This window comes from Syngnathus floridae, chromosome 21 (genome assembly GCF_059516105.1).
Source record: "Syngnathus floridae isolate MCC-2025c chromosome 21, RoL_Sflo_1.0, whole genome shotgun sequence".
Classification (NCBI taxonomy): Eukaryota; Metazoa; Chordata; class Actinopteri; order Syngnathiformes; family Syngnathidae; genus Syngnathus; species Syngnathus floridae.
This window is the reverse complement of record NC_142433.1, coordinates 7,773,576-7,793,536: the sequence shown is the minus strand read 5'-3', so window position 1 is coordinate 7,793,536 and position 19,961 is coordinate 7,773,576. Positions and strand designations below refer to the sequence as shown.

The 19,961-nt window shown below is 47.8% G+C and overlaps 1 protein-coding gene across 1 annotated transcript; it reads right to left on the bottom strand.

The window, feature by feature from the left end:
• Nucleotides 1-1,901: 1,901 nt before the first annotated feature.
• Nucleotides 1,902-18,800, bottom strand: kcnq4 (potassium voltage-gated channel, KQT-like subfamily, member 4). Its single transcript, XM_088365126.1, has 18 exons — nucleotides 18,684-18,800; nucleotides 18,344-18,607; nucleotides 17,338-17,538; nucleotides 16,907-17,261; nucleotides 10,644-10,734; nucleotides 9,886-10,012; nucleotides 9,636-9,811; nucleotides 9,146-9,268; nucleotides 8,945-9,055; nucleotides 8,775-8,870; nucleotides 8,621-8,709; nucleotides 7,811-7,954; nucleotides 6,794-6,850; nucleotides 4,778-5,010; nucleotides 4,600-4,699; nucleotides 3,766-3,897; nucleotides 3,563-3,701; nucleotides 1,902-3,462 (listed from the first exon to the last, which is right to left on the bottom strand). Exons 2-18 carry the CDS (start codon nucleotides 18,495-18,497, stop codon nucleotides 3,256-3,258), a joined length of 2,535 nt encoding a protein of 844 aa, XP_088221252.1. The 5' UTR covers nucleotides 18,498-18,607; nucleotides 18,684-18,800; the 3' UTR covers nucleotides 1,902-3,255.
• Between the last annotated feature and the right edge of the window lie 1,161 nt (nucleotides 18,801-19,961).

Genomic DNA, 19,961 nt, shown 5'->3' with positions numbered 1-19,961 from the left:
GGCATGTCTTTGTGTGTTCTCAGATAAGGAATGCACTAGCATCATCCGTACAAGAAGGCCCCGCCTCCAACGTTCCCTCTAATTTTTCAAGTGTCTGTGCAAACACACAAGCTCCACAATCTAATGTTGCACACTGGACCACTGTGTGCAACATTAGATTAAACAAATTAACTAATAAACAAATAACTAAGTAAATAAATAAATAAATAAATAAATAAATAAATATTGTCAATGAGAACTTTAACTTGCTCGGGGCCGGATTTTGTTTTGTGTGACAGCTCGTTCCTTTTCTGTCGATCTTTTGCGCTGTCTCGCAATAATGTACCTATCCCCTGTCCCATCTTGAGTCTTTGTACTATTTCAACAGCTTTCAAATAACATTTCTGCTGAATGTAACGCTTGAGGATTGTCCAACTTCCATATTTTTCCCTCAGTAAACTCGCCCGCCACTTTGTCTTCACTGCATGTTTCGCAGAGGAGACCTTTCTCATTGGAAAAAGAGAAAATCTCCCCCAGTTTCACTGTTTCCTCTTGTAGTTGCACACATTCCGACAGCCATCCAAACTTAAAAGAACTGCCGCATCTCTTATTTATTTTGTCTTGGCGAGTGGATGTGTCGCTGCTCATTCGTTTCGCCATGATTAGCTAATTTAGCATTCGCATCGCTTGTCTCCGCCGCGCTGTCGTTAGCTAGCTAGGACTCATATGTGTCATACATATATGTAGCGTAAGTGAACCATATCATATCATTGGCTGGATACCTGTCAATTACTGATTTACACTACAAAAAGGCACAGAAAGAAAATCACTCGTCCACTTAATTAGATCAGATTACGTCTATCATTAGATATTCATCAATCAGTTCATGCAGAATTCTATTTTGTGCGCAGCATGGAATTTCTTGTGCGCAAAGACTGCGCGACCAGTGCGCAATTGCGCAGCTGCGCAGCTTAGAGGGAACATTGCCCGCCTCCTCCTTCCCTCGCTCGGGCTCCTGCGGGATTCCCGGAATATTTGAGATACGCTATCAGCGTACGTGTGTGGAAGCAAAGGCAAAATAAACAAAGATTGTGAGCGAGACACAACAAAATGAAAGGGATGCTCGAGACGTGATCAAGCATGAAAACGGTTTGAAGGTCGAAGGCAGTGGCACAGCTGAACTGGACATGAACCGTCAATAGTGGCAATGCCAAGTGCCCGTACACGCGGCGCCTGATTAGCTGCGTTCTTACACAAGAAGAGGGAACAAAAACAACTGGAAATAAAAAATCGGCCGCATAACCAATTTTAGTCGATGGCGGTCCGTTCATCAATTGAAGGACACACGAGAAGGAGGACAGATGAAACCCCGCCTCGGGGTTCACCAACCTGTGAAGAGCTTCAAACGAAACAACCTCCGCATTCAAGTATGCGAGGCGGCCCTCTCGTTGCCGTCCATCCTGCCACAGACAATCAAGTTCAGCGACCTCAGGCTGACGAGCAAATTTAGATGTGCGTGAGCTGGTCAATTTACCAATTTGATGGCCTTGAGCTGCAACACTCCATGCAAGAGGGACCATTTTTGCCGTTGGTAAACAGTTTAAAGTTGGAATGGTTTGAATCAATTAAGAAATGTAGAAATTATAGAGAAAAAAAATTGCATATTTGGAATTTTTGGTGGGAATTTTTACAATGAAAAGTTCCAAAGGTGAACTGAATGTGCTGAATGATTTCAAATGGGAACAATTTTAATTTGTTTGTGATTGTCTGATTGTGGCCTTAAGAATTTGTAGTGAATATTTGGTAGCATTTTTTATGAGAATGTAGAGTTTTTGAAGCCTTGAAGAGTAGGAATGTGTGTTGAAATTGGTATTGTGAAAAGAAACATTAAGGAAAGCTGAATTTTCTGGAAGGGGGAACTGGGAATAAAATGCAAAACAGTCAAGTTGAAGGCGTTTACAGCATGGATTCTAAAGATCTTTTATTGAAACAAATAAATTAATAAGACGTGAGCTAATTCTACTTTCGGCAGATGCACGACATCATCATCATCATCATCAGTGCGGAAATGGGCGACATCGCTGGAAGAAGGTGGAAGACTGTCGTAGCGTAGCATCGCTAGCTTAGCATCGCTAGCTTAGCATCACTAGCTTAGCATCGCTAGCTTAGCATCACTAGTTTAGCATTTTATTGCTTTAATCGGTGTGATCACTATTGGAAGGACTGTGGAGCTGGAATGTCAAATTGGCGGCCAGTCAGCGATGGTGGTGGGGGGGGGGGGTGATGTAATGAGCGATCAAACGTGCAGAGAAAGAAAAAAAGAAAAAGAAATACAGACAGACATGCTAATGTATTTAGGCGGGCAATTGCTCGCTCGCTCTCGTACGCTTTTAGCGCCCTCCAGTGGCCTCAGAGGTAGATGCGCCATGCGCTGTGTCAGGATTGGTCACGTCCATTTCATGAGGCACACTTGCTTGGACAGTACGAGATCCAATCAAATAAAATATAAAAGCTATGGGTATTGATTGACTCAACTGCGGGTGTGGAACAATGCACATTTTTCTCTTAAGTAAATGAAGACAATTAAAAAAAAATACCTGAAATAGTTATCAGGGAGAATTAATTTGCCAAAAGCTGGGTTTATGCAAAGTAATGTTTGTTAGCATAATTGCACGTTTTTAATTCATTAATCTACATTCAGTATCAATAAAATCAAATAATCAAGGTCCAATATGCAAAATATGCAGCAACTATACCGTAATTGGTTGTGGCATTTACGAAGAATTTAGAGTTATTTGATTGGATCCCGATAGTTAACAGTGCAGGGCTACCTTCAACTATCAATTGGACAAGTCACTTGTGCTATCTTCATTTTTTGCCTTTTTTAAATTTCCTTTATATTTACAACACAGAATTACGTCCATGTGTGGGTCCTTCGAGAGACGACGGAGTCGGCGCGACTGAAGGCACGCGTCACCCTAACGAGCACCGCCCTGACAAGCGCATTCGTCTTACCACATGCAACATCGTTCTCGGATGCCACAAATACGCAAACATGGCTCCGGTGCGCGTGCATGATGCCAAACATGGTGTCATCAGTTTTTTTTTTTTTTTAGAGCCTTACATTCATCACAGTATCCTGAAAAGAGGATTTTTGCTTTGCTGCTATTCAGCTGGAGACCTTACCTGTGTGATTCCTGTTCAGTGCACCTTGAGGGACAAGTGGGGTGCACGCCTGGCTCTCAGCCCCCCCCCGAAAAAAAAATAAAGGTCCGGCTAGGAATCCAGGGCGGCGCTGTCGGACTGCGAGAGCGTGTTGGCTGAGGGGAAGAGGTCTCTTTGGTCGGTCGGGCTGTGGTAGTCCGACGTCATCTCAGCGTCCAGCAGCAGCGAGGACAGCGCCAGCTGCGAAGACGAGCCTTTCTTCAGGCACGTCGAGTACAAGTTGAGCAAAAGGTCCAGCTTGTTTTCGATGGACTGAATCTGGACAAGGAGCCAAGCAGACCTATGTTTCGCCATTCTTCCCCTTGCATACATATCATGATGCAGACAACCTTGAGGAGAGGCATTTGATTTCTTGTACCTGTTTCTCCACTTTGACCACGCGTCCCATCATGCTGAGCTCGTCCAGGGAGTCCAGTTCCAGCGGCGTCTTTTCACCCTTTTCCGGGCGTGCCTTCTTGTCGGCCTGGATGGCGCCTCGTCCGATGATCTGGTCCACCCTAGACGAGAGGGGACGCACATTCCTCAAACTCATCTTCTCCTTTCTTCCTCCTCCCAGCCTACCGCATCTGCAGGCTCTTAATGCGGCCCAGCATGTCCAGGTGTCCCGCCGAGTACTGCTCGATGACGTCTTTGACGTCATATGGACGCAGCGTCTCCTTGAACTTCCTCTTGGCCACCAGGAACTTCAAAATCCTGCCGACACGCAGGCAAAGAGAAAACGTTTGTTGGGCGCTTCCTGACTCATGACACCCCCCCACCCCACCCCACCCCCGCCCCCACCCACTCACGAGTGAACAATAAAAGCCCCGCCGCCGAATATTAATTAGAGTCTCCAATGACCTTATCATTCACAAAAAGGCTCATCAAAAAGAGCCAAGCGCAGATATTCTGACGATGAAAATGAGACATTCAGCTCATCAGGATTTGCCGCGTCAGCAAGTCGGGAAACGGCTTGAGCCGCCGTCGCACCATCGCGGCTACTAACGGACACTTCAAGAGAAGACAATAGACCTTCATGGACACGTCTGGCAGGCAAAAAAATAATAATTTGGGGAAGAAACTTGAGCTCTTGTGAGTTTACATATTTGCAGCAAATGACAACCCGATCGACCAGATGAAAGGAGAACCTTGCGCCAGTCAGCTTGCTTTTGACTTTCTCAATTTATTTTGCAATTCAGCAAAGGGCAGCTTGTGACTCGAGTGACCAAGCACTCGTCTACCCGCTGACCCTTTGAAATGTAACACACGCAGAAATGCCGGGAAAATGGACCGTCGGCAAGAAGGGCGGAAGGAGCGAAAAAACACATACACAGGATGCACGACTTATTTCAAGGCGAGGCCAGACTAAAATCGGTCGATGAGGATTGTCTTGGGCGGAGGCTTTTTTTGACTAACCTGACGGCTCGAATGAGCGTCTTGACAGCGGGAATGACCTCGTCCATGGCCACGTCGCAGTAGCCTCTGTCCTCCACGCCGTCCTCACCCGGTACCTCGACTGCATGGGGACGCATGAAAGCGAGGTGAAGGAAGGAGAGGCGGGGGCACCGGTGGAGCCGGCGACTGATGCACCTACCATCTACGGGGGGGCGGGCCTTGAGCCGCAGCGAGGTGCGGAAGCGAGTGCGGTCATTGAAGCTCCAGCTCTTCTGCACCTTCCCGGGGCTGGCCGCGTCTGGGACGTTCTCCTGGCTGGGCGAGCGCCTCACGGCCAGACCCGGCGCCTGGGGCGACAAGGCCTTGCCGCGGATCACTTGCGCCGAGCGGGAGTTGTTCATTCGGATCCTGTCCCGGAAGCCGAGTTTACTGCTGGGGAGCGACAGGGCGAGAAGGAGTTAGCTGGGTTTAGCACGGAGGTGCTCCCCCCCCTCCCCCTTTCGGCATCGCTGGGCCCATGCTGCAAAGAACAGGGTGCAAGGCGGCCGCCACTTCAACCATTTCGACATGTTCGTGTTAATTCGACTGGACTTGAATTTTCAGACTTGTTTCGTTACAGCTCACGATTGTTTTTTTGGTCCCGTTGGGATGGGAACGTCCATGCATCTAATAAAAGGGATAAAAGTTGGGTTACAAACTGGGAATGCTGGCAAGCAAGAAGCCGAGCACAGAGCACGTCATCCAAAAGGTGTCGCCACAGCAATGGCTGACTGATCTTATACCATGACTCAAGAAAATGCCGTCAAGAATACAAAAAGCCGCTCCCTTAATCCCATGGCAGGAGAGATTAGGCATCTAAATCCACTTCAAAGTGCACACAAGCAAACACACGCACGCTTGCAATAAAAGCGGTGAACAAAAACGCACCGTCGCGACATTCCAAAAGCGCCGTCACGCAGCCGTCCATTAGCGACACGCCTTTTCGCAGAGGCGCGTGTTTTATTGGATGAAACCGCGATACGTTCGCCGGCAATTTTCACCAGTGGGCTGTGAAAGGCAGTGCATGGTGATTCAGAACATGGCCACACAAATGCAGGTTCGGCATTAGCAAAAGTCTACACCCCCCTGATCCAATGCCAGTGTTTTGGGGGCAATCTTTTTTTTTTATTTTTTACATACAATTAGAGAATGTTAAGTTTGCTCCCGCGTTGGTGTGGGCAAGGGCCTGGTGGACCTTGAGATGATTTTTGGTGGCAAATGTCCATGCAAAGGGAAACATTAGCGCACTTAAGAGCTTGTAAATTATAAAGAAAGAAAAGTGAGGCATGCTGAATGATTTATACATGATGCAGGCCGGCTTCCTATTAGACATGCCGGACCGGTCACGCTTGAAAAACAGCACACACACGCGCGGGTTCAGCACATGCGTTTTATACGTTGAAGCTTTTGCTGCTTAATTATTTAAGAGTGGCGCAGCGAGCCGACACAAAACAAAGTCAGCGCGTTAAAAGATTATTTGTTTGAGTTCCACGTTCACGGACCAGAGATCAGTGTGATTTTGTCTCAACGTGCAAAAGCCTTGTGGATGTGGAAATATTATTTCATCAGAAAGCGATTGAAATTTGTTGTTCTTCACTGTAACGCTGCATAGATTTGTAAATTGTCAATTTTTTGTTTTATTTTCTATTGAAACTAAAGAATTTAAAAAATATACTATGCTCATATAATTGGATATGTTTTAAATTTAAATTTATTAAACCATACTTAAACCTATTTATTTTTATTGTAATTGAATGTTAAAACTAAATCCTTTAGTAAATGTTTGAAAAAAATACATTTATTAAAACATACTTAAAATAATTATTTTCATTGTAATTGAATGTAAAAACGATACCATTTAGTAAATGTTTCAATAAATAGAATTTTTGGGATAAAATGATATTTCATTTAGATTAGTGAATTAAATACACATATATTTTTATTTATTAAGATAACAATTTCAATCAAGTAATCATGTTTGCTATTTTGTTATTGCGTCTAATCATATACTATAATGTCATACTACAAGTCTTCATCGCTCAGCATTTCCACATTCAGGCCTGATTTTCTCCGCATATTGAGACTGACACATCTGGTCCGCCAAAAGGGTACAACAGGCAAGGCGTGTGAATGTTAAAGGTCAAAGGTGTATGGGGCACAGGCCGCGCACAGATACCTCTGCTTGCGTCCGGCATGAATCCGGAAGAGACCTCGCTTTTTTGCGAGGACTTGACTGGAGGAGGAGACACACATGGCAGAGAGGGTGAGGAGGGTGGGTGGAGGGCTGTGTGGAGGGGAGGGGGTGCAGGTGAAGTGGCAAGTGAGGGACAGGGGGGTGGTCTAAATATTCCAAATAGCCTTAAAACTGCCAAATGCACACTGATTGGACACTACATTAGGCATACTTGCTACTTTTGCAATCTAATCTAATAATCTATTCTAAAAAGATATATCTAATGTTTTGTCCAATAACTGCACTCCAAACGGCAGTTTTTGGCCACTTTTGGACAAGTGTTGGGGGGGGGGATCTGGTCATGCGCGACACCTCCAGAGTATATCCATTAACAACACTAATTCCTCCAACACGCCAGCAATATTTGAGGCTATCACACAATCTTCAACCACTGCAAATTAGGCAAGCAGAATGCTCCAAGGCCCGGCGCACCAAAATGGAGGCTGAGGACATGAAGCACAAACCTGCATGGCGCTTCTGGCCTCCTGAGGACACGACAAGGAGGCAAGCATTTGGGTGGGTGTCATGGTGGTGGCCACAAAGACAACAAAAGGGGAGAAAAGTGAAAAGAGTGAGGTTGATGATGATGAAGAACACAAAGTCGGGAGACAACGCAGCGACACTGCAAAAACTTATCATTTAAATTGAATTCTTTGTTTTGCCACTTTTTGCAGCACACAAGTTGCAAAAGAAGACATGAGAAGACATGACTTATCTGGCAATCGATAATTTGGAGTAACAAGTCATAACTCTGCCCGAGTTCTTTTGGCAGCCAATTATGCTTTAATTCCTCATTTGATCCCTTTTTTTTATTTTTTTTTTAAGCTCGTTTTTTGCAGCGTCTAGTCAACACAGTTAGTGCGTTACATCGCCGTTAGACGCACAGCAACACAAGCTCGGGTGTGTACGTGTGCGAGTGTGTGTTTCCCTGTCACATGGGCAACGGTGCGAGGTGCGTACCTGTCCCCCGACATATAGGGGGCGCTGTAGGGCCGCAGCCCTGACAACTGCGTGTGGTGGAAGTTGGCGCTGTATGGCGGCGGCGGCGCCTTCTTGCTGGCGTTCCGCTGCCGCTGGAGGTGACTGTACAGTAGCGTCAGTTCTCTGACGGCCACGTGCACAAATAAACATAAAACATGACAAATTCAACATAATGACAAAAAAACTAAAAAAAAAAAAATAAAAATAAAAACGACAGGGAAGGCAGAAGGCAAAATCAAAAGAGGCCACAATCAGGCTCAAAGGAAGATGCACAACAGAGAAGACACCTACAGTGGAACCACAAGACACACCAGTTGCCCAGTACGTAAACATTGACAAAAAGTCACGTTAAAAAATCTTAATTCAAAATTTGGAATTCACACGGTGGTGACCCAACATCTTAAGCTAAAGCCTAATTTTTGTTTTTTTGCATCTTGGTGGTTGCACTGCATACATATTTGCCGTGTTTCTCTGGGCTCACTCCCTTTTTCAGCAAATTAATGAAATTAATGGCAAAGGGGGGCAGAATGTTAGAAAGTAAATCAAACTGAATCAAATAAGGGAGATAATTCACCGTTATGAGGAAGATCATTAAAAGCAGGAGTCAGTTGGGAGGGAGGGACTGTGTTTGTGCACTACAGTGTGCATGTGTGTGTGTGTGTGTGTGTGTGTGTGTGTGCACGCATGTGTCTGCACGAACGCGGCAGCTAACGCTACAACACATGTGCGTCCGAAACACGCGAGCGAGCGGTGGCGAGCCGGCCGGCCGGGCCGAGCGGCGCGCGTTACCTGAAGGAAGGTAGCATGCTGTCGTAGAAGTACCAGGTGGCTGTCAGGTACGAGTGCTTGGCGTCGGTCGAGTACAGACGCCACGCCGCCTGCATGGGCGTCACACGTGTTTACATGCCGAGTCCTACCCACGTCACGCTTTTGCAGCTGCTACCTGGATGAGGTTCGCGGCTGGCATGCGGCGCTTCTCAAAATGCTTCTGGCGGTGCTCCTCCTGAACTTTCAAGGCAAAGCCCGAGCCCAGAATTCCCTAAAAAAAAATAATTAAAATATGAATAAATAAGAGCGAGAGGTGGAGGGCAAATAATCATCCTCATGACTGACAGCAGGCAGGGCAAAGAAGGAGACGCCCAGGAGAGCAAAGCCGGCCGCCAGCAGACGACCCTGCCACGTGCGGGGGATCTTGTCGCCGTAACCGATGGTGGTCAACGTGATCTACATGAAAAACACAAACATGCATAGCAAGTACATATTTTACCATTTCTGAACTCTTGACTTCCTCCAAAAGCCGGCCGCACTACTCACAATGCCCCACCAGAGGGAGTCTGCGTAGTTGCTGAAGTCGGTGTTGTCCTTCTCGGCCTGGTAGACCAGGAAGGAGGCGAAGATGAGCACCAGGAAGCCAATGTACCACGCCGTGAACAGCTCCTGCCGGATCGAGCCATGCACGCAAAGTCAGCGCGTGCCGCCATCCATCCATCCATCATCGGCGTCGGAACGCCAAGCTCATCATTTTCCAACACGCCTTCCTCTTCATCAGCACAAACGCCGGTCGCCAAACGAGCCTTCTGCTGGACTTTGGCCTCGGTAATAACGGAAGGGCCACCCGTGGCTTATTCTACAGCTTTCATCCCATTAAGTGACCATTAGGAAGCTCGGCGAAGGCCATAATCGTTACCGTCAGCGTCTGCTCGCTTAATGCTAATGCTATTGGCGGCGTCCTTTTTCATGGAGATGCCAATTGCTGGTGTTTACGCGGCGTCATCACCATGGCCCCGGTATCACAAGTGGTCACCTTGCTGTGAGCGTAGACGACGGATCCCAGCAGCTTCCAGGTGCCCCCCCGCCGGTCCATGCGCACCATGCGCAGGATCTGCAGGAAGCGCATACTGCGCAGCGCCGACGTGGCGAAGATGTTGCCCTGTGTGCCTGCCGCAATCACCGCCAGCGACGCCACAAACACGATGAAGTCTGCCAAACAGAAGAAGACATCAAAAGGGCAACCCGAAGAGAGGCCTGGAAGATTCCGCCTCCGGCTGACCCACCGATGACGCAGAAGGGCTTGCGGGCGAAGCGCAGCCGGCCCTGCCAGCCGCGATATCGGCAACAGCAACCCGCCGCCCAGATCCTGATGAAGTACTCCAGGCCAAACACCACGATCATCACAAACTCCTGCCAAACAAGACAGCCTGGCAAAGTCAGCATGCACACTGGCTCGGCCCAAAATACAACCAGTAGACAAGAAAGGGGGGAGCGCGGCAAGCCCGAGAGGTGGCCGGGCGGGCAAGGGTTGCCGGAGGGGAGGCCGCTTGCCATCAAGAGCTCACATCATGGCAGCGAAGATTATTATGGGATAGCGATTAGGATTAGCGGACGGGCTCTGCCATTTCCTGCTCGCTCAACAGCACCTGAATCCCCCGCGCTGCTTAGTCGGCGCTCTGCAAACAATGACCACGCTACACAATGTGTGTGTGTGTGTGTGTGTGTGTGTGTGTGTGTGTGTGTGTGTGTGTGTGTGTGTGTGTGTGTGTGTGTGCGCGTGTGCATGTGTTCACACACCTTTTTTAAGGTGAACTTCAACCACTTTTCAAGCACTTTCAGATGTTAAGCTTTTAATCTTGCAACTGCGCTCAATCACGAGTTCTACACCATTAAACATAAAACATATTTTTTCAAGTGTGAGAGGTAACCCATGTGTGAGCGTGTGTGTGCATGTGTGTGTGCATGTGTGTGTGTGTGTGTGTGTGTGTGTGTGTGTGTGTGTGTGTGTGTGTAGGTGTTTGTGTCTGGGCATGGGTGTTACCAGTATGAAAAGGCCCTGGTTGGCGACCCTTTGGTGTTCGGGGATGGTGGAGAAGACAGACAGCACCAAGCAGCTGAAAACCAGCAGAAAACTGAAACACACAAGAAACCCACAGCATTTTTGTCATCATCGTCATCATCGTCAACACCGTCGTCAGTGTTCAAAGTGCTTGAATGAAGTAGTGGCCACTTCAGGTGGAGACTAAAACAGGGCATAAATTTTGCTTCCATTACGCGGTCTACTTGGCGGCTCGCTGGCGTTAGCGTAAACAACGAGACAGCAGCTGAGAGCTTTTTTTTTTTTCATCCCGACACTTTTTTACCCCTCGGATGAAGTTTGCAGGAAGGTCGCTGCCGGAGTGGAAAGTTTGCGTTCCAGCCAGCTGGCAGCAGCAAACGCAAGTAAAGTACGAGTGCACACAACAGCACCGCAAAAAACACACACCAAAGATAAAACTAAAAAATAAATGATCATTTGGGTTATTTTGGAGCTTGTTTATTTGTTTATCATCTTGCGTTCTGCTCTGATTTGATCTGCACAATGTCGACTTTGCAAACCAACGTGAAGGCTGTGAGGTTTGACAACAAAGCTTTGCAAATGCAATTTGGCTACCTGATTACTTAATGGACACCACGCCGGCGAGGAAGGGGGCGAGGCGGCTTTTATCGTCATTTTGCCGCCACTCTCACGTTACCCCGTGAAAATTTCCCAGAGACATTAACAAGCACGCCACGACGGCGTGCGCGCCAATTTGATTCAATTAAGTGTGAATGATGAATGCGCCAAAGACACGAGAGGCCCAAGCAAGAAGGAAGGACCGCGCCCTGCATACATGTGTGCGTGCGTGAAAAGGGATTGTGGGACGGGACACCAAACAACAACGCTACTGCACATTTGCGTCAGATCAAGGTGACTTTCCAAACTGCGCAAAAAACAAAAGCAAAGGGAAAAATTACCACACTAACAAAAATTATGAGACGTTAAGTGCTTTTTTTCTAAAAGTGCTGAGCAGCCCCCTTCGTCTCCCAGGAAGATGGAGAGGAAGTAGGAGGAGGAGGTGAAAGGGTGGTGCTGTGTTTGTTAGCTGACGTGACTTAAAAAAAAAAGGTTTTCCTTGGAGCTCCCATGAACCCTGATTGATGATTTATTTGCAGGAGAACGCACAACATGGGCGTTTGGCATCGCGGCGTGGTCAACACATGCTACATGCTAACAGACAGCAAATTACTTCGCGGTGGTGTGGAAAGGCACGGAAACAAAATGGCAGTCCGCCAGACAAGTTTACGCCGTGGGTGGGAGGGGCTTCTGTTGAGTGGAAACTACGTGAAAGGGGCTTCGCAGGAGCACCACTAACTGCAGAAACCTTTGTGCGTTAAAAAGGCCGTCGCTGTTGTTTTGGTGCCGTCAGATGTTGCGCGATGGTGCCGTTTAAAATGTCAGCGGCGGGCGGTCTCCCCGGTAATTGGCCGCGGATAAATGTCAGAGATACTTTCAGCTTTGTCGCCGACATTCGTGTGACAGCTTGCGTGTGTGAGGAAGCGTTTCGTTGCGAGCTCACGCAGCTCTCCAACTGCTGCAAACGAAGCTTCTTTTGCACACATGCTGCAAAATGGAAGAGCTCATTCAAGGCCATGCGCGTAGGCCAAGAGGTCATGGCGGGTCACAGTGCTGTTAGCTTTAGCATCAGAGCTAACTCTATCTTTTATCCTTAAAATGATTTCAATCTTTGTGCTTTTTAACAAGGAATTATTGTCTGACGGCAACTGAAATGGAAACGATGATTGCGTCTTTGTGCAAATCAGGCATTTTTTAGCGTGCTTAATTACGACTGGTCGTTAACATTTTCTCTTGACACTTTGCAGGATGAACGCGAACATGCGTCGACGCACGCACATTTACCCAATGTGCACTTGCCGCTCTGGACACACACACATGTGCACACGCACACACACGCGCACACACACGCGCACACACACACACACACACACACACACACACATGCACATACTCAAACACATGCAGAAAGACACTCTCATTCTCACACACTCACTCAAACGCACTCTCACTCACAGAGACTCACTTCCAATCACACACTCACACACACACAGACAGACAGACAGACACGCATGCAGCAGGCAGGCCTTATAAATCCCGTCCCGGTGCGTTGTGATTGTGTTTGAGGCCGGTCGTCATGGTGCCGCTTCCTGGCGTGTTTACAGTGAGCGCCACCATAAATTAAGACCATCTCAACAACACTTAAGCACGTGGGTGCAAAAGCGGCCCAGGCGCCTGGACCAAGGCCTTTGCCTTCGCAGGACGCGCAAACGTCTCTAAAAGGCCAGCAAGACGGACGCCGCCTCTTGATGGAAGCTGATGGGAAAAAAAACGCACACACGCACGTGCTCTAATGGAGGTTCTCGTGAGCGTGACAAAGATGCTGACACAGGAATACATCACAGGACACTTTTCACGGCAATGTCAACTCAGCTCAGTGGCCTAGTAGTATAGTGTCCGCCCTGAGACTGGAAGGTTGTGGGTTCAAACCCCGGCGTGGTCATACCAAAGACTATAAAAATGGGACCCATTGCCTCCCTGCTTGGCACTCAGCATTAAGGGTTGGAATTGGGGGGTTAGATCACCAAATGATTCCCGGGCGCGGCACCGCTGCTGCCCATTGCCCCCTTCGGGGTTGGGTTAAATGCAGAGACAAATATCACCGCACCCAGTTGTGTGTGTGTGTGACAATCATTGGGACTTTAACTTTAACTTTAACTAATACGAGCGCATACGCGGGGCTGCGTGTGCTTTGTGTCATCCTGTAAGCAGAGCAGTAGAAACAACAACAAACACGGCAGCAGCACGTTGAAGACCTCCGCTGAGGCTTAATATCACTAAACGGGTCAACAAAGGCCATCTTGCGCCTGGGCCAGTCGCTGCAACTGGATTGTCATATCATCCAGCTGCAGACACGACACTTAAGCAGTGCCACCTAAACGGGTCTGAAGTGGCACAGGTGGCGAACGACTCATCCCTCGCGTAAACAATCCAGTCACCGTTCCTCGTCAAAATGTTTGGTCTGTTCCCGACTTGTCACCGTCGCGGCTTTAGCAATGACGTAGGTGGTGGGGGGGCTGATTTAAAGCCGTGTGAGAACCAAAACACGGGCAGCGGGAAGGGGGACAGAACTCCCACAACGGCTGAGAGCTGTCAGATCGAGAAAGAGCTTGGGGAATGCTGATCATCTGAGCCAGAACTGCCACCTCCTTTTTAAATCTTGGACTTGCAAGTATTAGGCACCTCGCCTTGCGAGAAGGTCAATGTCTCTCGTAGACACGTTTTAGCCCTGAAAGGAGAAATGAAGGCAGAAGACGCACGAAGGCAGAGCATGCCGACACGTCAACAGCGCGGCTACTCGGCAATGTTGGCGTACCCGGAAAACTTTACTCCTATTTCACGTAGCCATTCATTAGCCGGTGGATGATCCCTTCATGACCGCCTTTAATCCCGGTGGAAGACGCACTCGACGGGTGCGGGGACATGTATCGTATTTTTTTAGGCGGGGAGGGGGCGCTAACTGAAACGTACCTTTGTGGAGCATGTCTGTTTTACTTGGCACAGAGTTAAAACCAGCGCGAGGCGGCGAGGTAGCATGGGAGGGAGAACGGCGGGTCAATTAGAGTGGGAAGCCGGGCTAATGAGAGATCCAGGAAGAGCCAGCCAGCGAGCAGCTAAAGGCACGGGGTTTCATAAAGGATCGTTAATGGAGCAGAATTTACATCAGCCGCAGACTTCAACACATCAAATTAAAATATGGCCACTTAAAAATGCATAAAAGCACAAAATTAAACAAAAAAAAAAGTCATTTCGAGACATCATCATCCTGCCTGTGAATTTTGATTTTTTTTTTATAACCTTACTCCTATTTTATTTAATACTAGATTTCTATGTTTACTATTACTATTACTATTTGTTTACTCATTTATTAGTTGATTTGTGATTATTTATATGATTTTACGAGCACGTTTCTGCAACAAAAAGGGAAAGCATTCTTTCCTATTTGTGCCCGCCAGCAACATTTAGAAGGTTTTTGCACGCCGCCGCAGTTGCGAGTAAGCGTGCACGGAGGCTTCTGTTAAGACTTTCTCCCAGTTCATCTATAAATACGCCGACTTTGGCCTCAAGCTTTCCTAAACACACACACACACGGTAGCTGGAGGGAGCGTAGGCCATAAAAGGTGACAGGGGATGTTTTCCAAAGACTGACAGCGACTTACTTTGTGCGATTGCAATGGAGGAGACGTTAACTATCATCCGGTAGTATTTCAAAGACTAGACGACACGATCATGCCGAGAACCAGGAACAAACCGTCGCACGTGTTAACACGGCGTTAACACTCTGAAAATTATTTAGAGTTGAACTGCGTAACTCGCCCCAATCAATAATTCATGGGCACTCTATTTACACCTGTCAATCAATCACTTATCAATCACAAGATCACAGCCGGCTTCTCATCCACAGGAGCACTTTTTTTCTTTAGTTGGGACGGATTTAGCATGAAGTTTCAAGGAACGAGGCGGGCAGAGTGATGGGTTCATGTGACGCGCTATATGCGGCCCTGGGTGAAGGGTCAAAGGTGAAGGCAAACATTGACCATCCCTCAAGAGAACCTCGTGTCTTCCTGATATTTGGGGCCATTCAACTTGCATAAAAAGTCTGCGCACCCATTGTTCATGAAACAAATGAAATCATGTTAAACATTCTTTTAGCATGATTATGGCTGACAAATTTTAAAAGTCAATTAAAAAGCCGACCAGAACACCTAAAGTTTAGTTGGAGGGTATCCTGCAGTTGATTCATTTAAAAAGGAGGGGTATGTAGACTTTTTATAGCCAGCGTACCATAAGACTGGGCCGAAATGTCGGAAACACTTTTTAAGTGGACTTCAAGTGATCTCTTCAAATATGCATGCCGATTTTACTGCCACTCAAGTGGAGCAACACAACCCGACACGTGTAGACGGATTTGGGAAAACCATAGTGTGGTTTAGCAGATGGAATTCTGATTGGATGTTTGGAACAATTTTTTTTTTACCGTTTTTAATTGCTTGAATTTTATATCCATTGTAGTGCAACCATCTTTGTGTGTTGAAAAACAAAGCCCAGCTCATTGTTTTGGAATTTAGAACTGCTGAGCTGTAATTGGCACAGTAGATGCCATGACATCACTGCTGATCATGTTGCCAATCTTTCCCAAATCAACAGTTTAGACAAAATTAGTTGCTAGACGCCTCACTGCAAATGGATGGCTGAAGATAGTGCTGCACTCCTCCACGGTAGCAATTCAATTAGCAAAGCTCAAAGCCGCTTTAAGCGGGCTTTGATATGAACCCCCCCCCCAACTTGTGGTTCTGACCCAACATAATAGGACTCTCAATATGCGCTTCCCTGGCATGTGAAACCGGATCCCGGCGGGCTCACAAAAAACAAAGTCCGGGATTTCCCTGGGTGGTGGCATCAGCGCGGCAGTGGCAGCTGCTCACGGCATACGTGGGCGGCATATGGGTACATGCGTGTCATGTGCCAAAGGACAACTGTTGCCCTGGCCTGACAAAGTCAAAGCAACGCTAGCTGACACACTTTACAAATAAGTGGCGAGTGAACTTTGACTTTTGCCGGGCGCTTGATGGCCATGCTGACGCAGCGTTCTTCATTTGACAAGGACATTAAAAAGACGACTTTATCGTGCTCACACTGAGCAAGGTCCTGACTTTGTGAATGCCAACAGTGACCATGTCGGCTACGAAGGCCAATTGGATTTTCTGGGGTTAAATTCAATCTTTGGCTTCTAGTTGGATTGAAAACTTTTGCTTCTAACTATGGAAAGGGTTTGGTTTTAAGTGGCCTCCCATCATAGCTTCACACCAAAATAATTAAAGGACAAAATCTGCGTCTTGACCAGTGGACAAAATTGCAACCTGACATGCGTTCGTACTTTTGCGAACCCAAAGAAAGGTTTCTATGCTATGTTGTGAGGGGCTGCATGATTTCTTAGCCTCATCAATTCTATCAGAATGGATTGATTTTAATGTCTCAAATTTCCCCACGTGATTTCATAGTGGAAATTGAAGAGCGGAGATCCTGCGGAGATGACGCATGGCTGGGATGCTGCCTGGGTAATTGGAAGAAACGTCAAACTGCACGTGATTGGACTTTTTCTTTTTTTTTCTCGCTTCTTAAGTGTGTAAAAAGGAGACTATACTCACATGAAGACGTGGTAGATGAAGGCCCATCCCCGTGGTCGTTCCAGAATGTTATACAAGTAGTTTTGCAGCTTGCGGAAGCGCTTGCTGGTCTGGGACGCGCTGGCCCGGGGCCCCGGGGGTCCGGGCAACGGCGTACCCAGCAGCCCAGTGCGGTGCGACGGCAAGCTGCGCTCTGGGGTGGACGGCTCGCTGCGCTCCGTGTGCACGGCGGTGAGCGCCACGAACTCGACGCGTCGCTCGTCACCGGCGTCCGGTGGCGGCGATGGCGGCGCCAGCATTCGGACGCCGCCGTTGTTGGACGGACTCCCCAACATCAACGTCTCAGGGACGCAAAGTTGGGCTCCATCCGAAAACACTCCGCACCCAAAACACAAAAGCACGCGTGGAGGTTTGTTTTTGTTCCCTTGCTTGAACGACTTGAGTCAAGTTACAGTCGCCAAGGGAAGCGTCCGGACAAGCGTGGCGCGACCTGCAGACTTCATGATGCTTGCTTGCTGGTTTGGAGATAGTGGCGCGCGCTTCCATCCACTTTGAGCGAGTCCAGACCAGGTGGAGAAGGGAGGGTTGTGCGCACGTCAGCCTATCGTCGCTCCGCCTGCCCGGTGGAGCGCGCGCGTCGTTATGCACTCGCACTAAAGTCAGTAAAAGAAACTACGACTCAATTTGAGTAATTAAAATAAGATTAAGAAATTAAGTGAATGCACCTTAATAACACATTTCTAATATTTCCGTTTACGTTTTCATCCATCCATCCATCCATTTTCTATACCGCTTTTTTTTTGTGGTCTCTGGTACGAGGGATTGTGTGTGCGTGTATGTATGTCTGTGCGTGTGTGTGTGTGTGTGTGTGTGTGTGTGTCTGTGTGTCTGTGTGTCTGTGTGTGCGCGCGCGCGTGTGCGTTGGTGTGTGTATGTGTGAGGGGAAGGGGGTACTTTCAACATGCAACGACCTTGTTACTTCACACGCGACAGATGTCGTGCATGCTTTTTAAGTGTGGAGAAGGGGTGGGGGGCTTGGGGGTCAGTTTTATCAATGTCAAGGGGAGCAGACCTTCACACACTGAAGCTTTCAAGGATGCCTCAAACAGACGAAATGGTTTCTTCCAAAGAAAATGTCAGACTTTTGCTGTTGTCTGTGGCTTCTTGAAACTTTTAGTTAACAGCTGCTCTTGATTGTGCTACTGGGCCAAACCAAAATGGCTGAACTTCTGTGTGTTTTTATTTTTTTTAAGTAAATGGCCTTTTAAGATTTTGGGGGTCTATCCATGTCAATCAAATTTCAGGTACTTAAGTTAAACTGGCTTTGAACACCAATGTCACCATTGACTAATCATAGATCGTAAATTATCAGTGGAGCAACTTATCTCATGCACTTTACAATGTGCGCAGAGTGCCAAGCAGCGGCTTCTATTCTAATCTGAGGAACATTTCCTTCACCTTTGCTCCGCAGAAAGTCATTGTGAGCAGAGGGGGCGTCGCAGAAGCAACAGAGACAGGTGCTGTGTGCCTGGCTTGGGAGTGCTGGTGGTGGTAGGGCACAGAGTACAACAACAGCCTCCTCGCAAGACCTAAATGCACAACCGGGCGGCATTGAGATCACCTGTCAAGTGGTAATGTATGGCGTACCCCCTGCCCCCCAGCCTTTGTCATCTGACCACCAAAAGGTGACATGGACAAAGGCCACGCCGCAGATCCTGCAATCTAACAGCACAATAAAAGTTTTTTTTATAAGGCATTCCAGAGCAACGGCAATGTTAACGGCAGGTCCGGCACCTACGTCGACTGAGCCGACGTGTGAGAATGCGGCTGGAATGCCTCACGAGTCACAAATCCGGATTTAAAATCTTGCCAGGGTTGGCTCGTGGCGTGGAGTTTGATGTGGCTAATCTCTCAAAAATGGCTTTCACTTCTGCCCTTTGAACTGAATACAAATGCCACACAAACACCAACAAAAACATGTTTGAATGAGGATAAACAAGGCTCTTCAGGATTATAACCCAGCAAAGACGTAGGCATATGTGCATCATAACGTCAGTGGGCATCTGGTGTGCACTCTTTGGCCACCAGGGGGTAGTACAACACACACAGACATACTGTACTACATGAGGCTTGGATGCAACACAGAAGACCAATGAAACTAAGCCGCAGTTGCAGTGTTGATCTTTTTTTTGGGATAAAGCTTAGAAGCAGAGGGACTTTAAACATTTTAAGTCATAAAAATAGATACTAGAAATAAAAACAACCACTATCTTTTTTTGTCTGCAAAATAAAACTGAAACCAGGTAGTAACCAAGAGTCAACACAAACCCACCTTGTGCATGACAAGCCTCCTTCTGTTGCCCGACCGCCCCCCCCCCACAACAGCAACAACAGTACCAGCTTCCAGCCTTCGGCCCCACGGGACCCGATGGGGGCGGCTCCCTGACAACCCCCGACAGCTGAGAGGGCTCAGCCCGCAAGCTCTGGCGCTGTAACAAGAGCATTGAATAGGGCACGCCTTTCAATCCACATCATCAACAACGTCTTGTACCAGAGTTGAATAACAGTCGAGGATCACCCAAAATGAGGGTGGGGGTGCTTGGGGCGGCCCGGACACACCCTGCCACGCTGTTCTTTTTCCACTCCAGTCTGGGAGCCACTCAGGGAGAGGAACTGGGAAAAGGGTCTACAGGGATTGCAAACTACTCCAGTCAGCAAATGTGCACATTACAGTTGGACCACTGCACCTCCCCCATCCGCACCGACTTTTTTTTTCCCACTGCTTAAAGGCCTTCTCGGCCCTGGAGTGGCCTTTATTTTATCACTTTCCTTGAAGTTCTGCTCTTTGGTGTGTCTGGAGAAGCTCATGTGGAGCGTTGACACAACACAGTGGCCTAGCATTAGCATCGTGGGGGATGCCTGTCTAAACGGGCTATGGAAGGAATTCAAACAAAAGGATGGAATGAAATGGGAGAACGAATACGAGTAGGAAATTGGACATTGCTGTAATGACTTTTTTACATTTCGCCCTGAGCTTCATCTTTTTCATTCCGCCAATTCACATTCAGTCACTCAG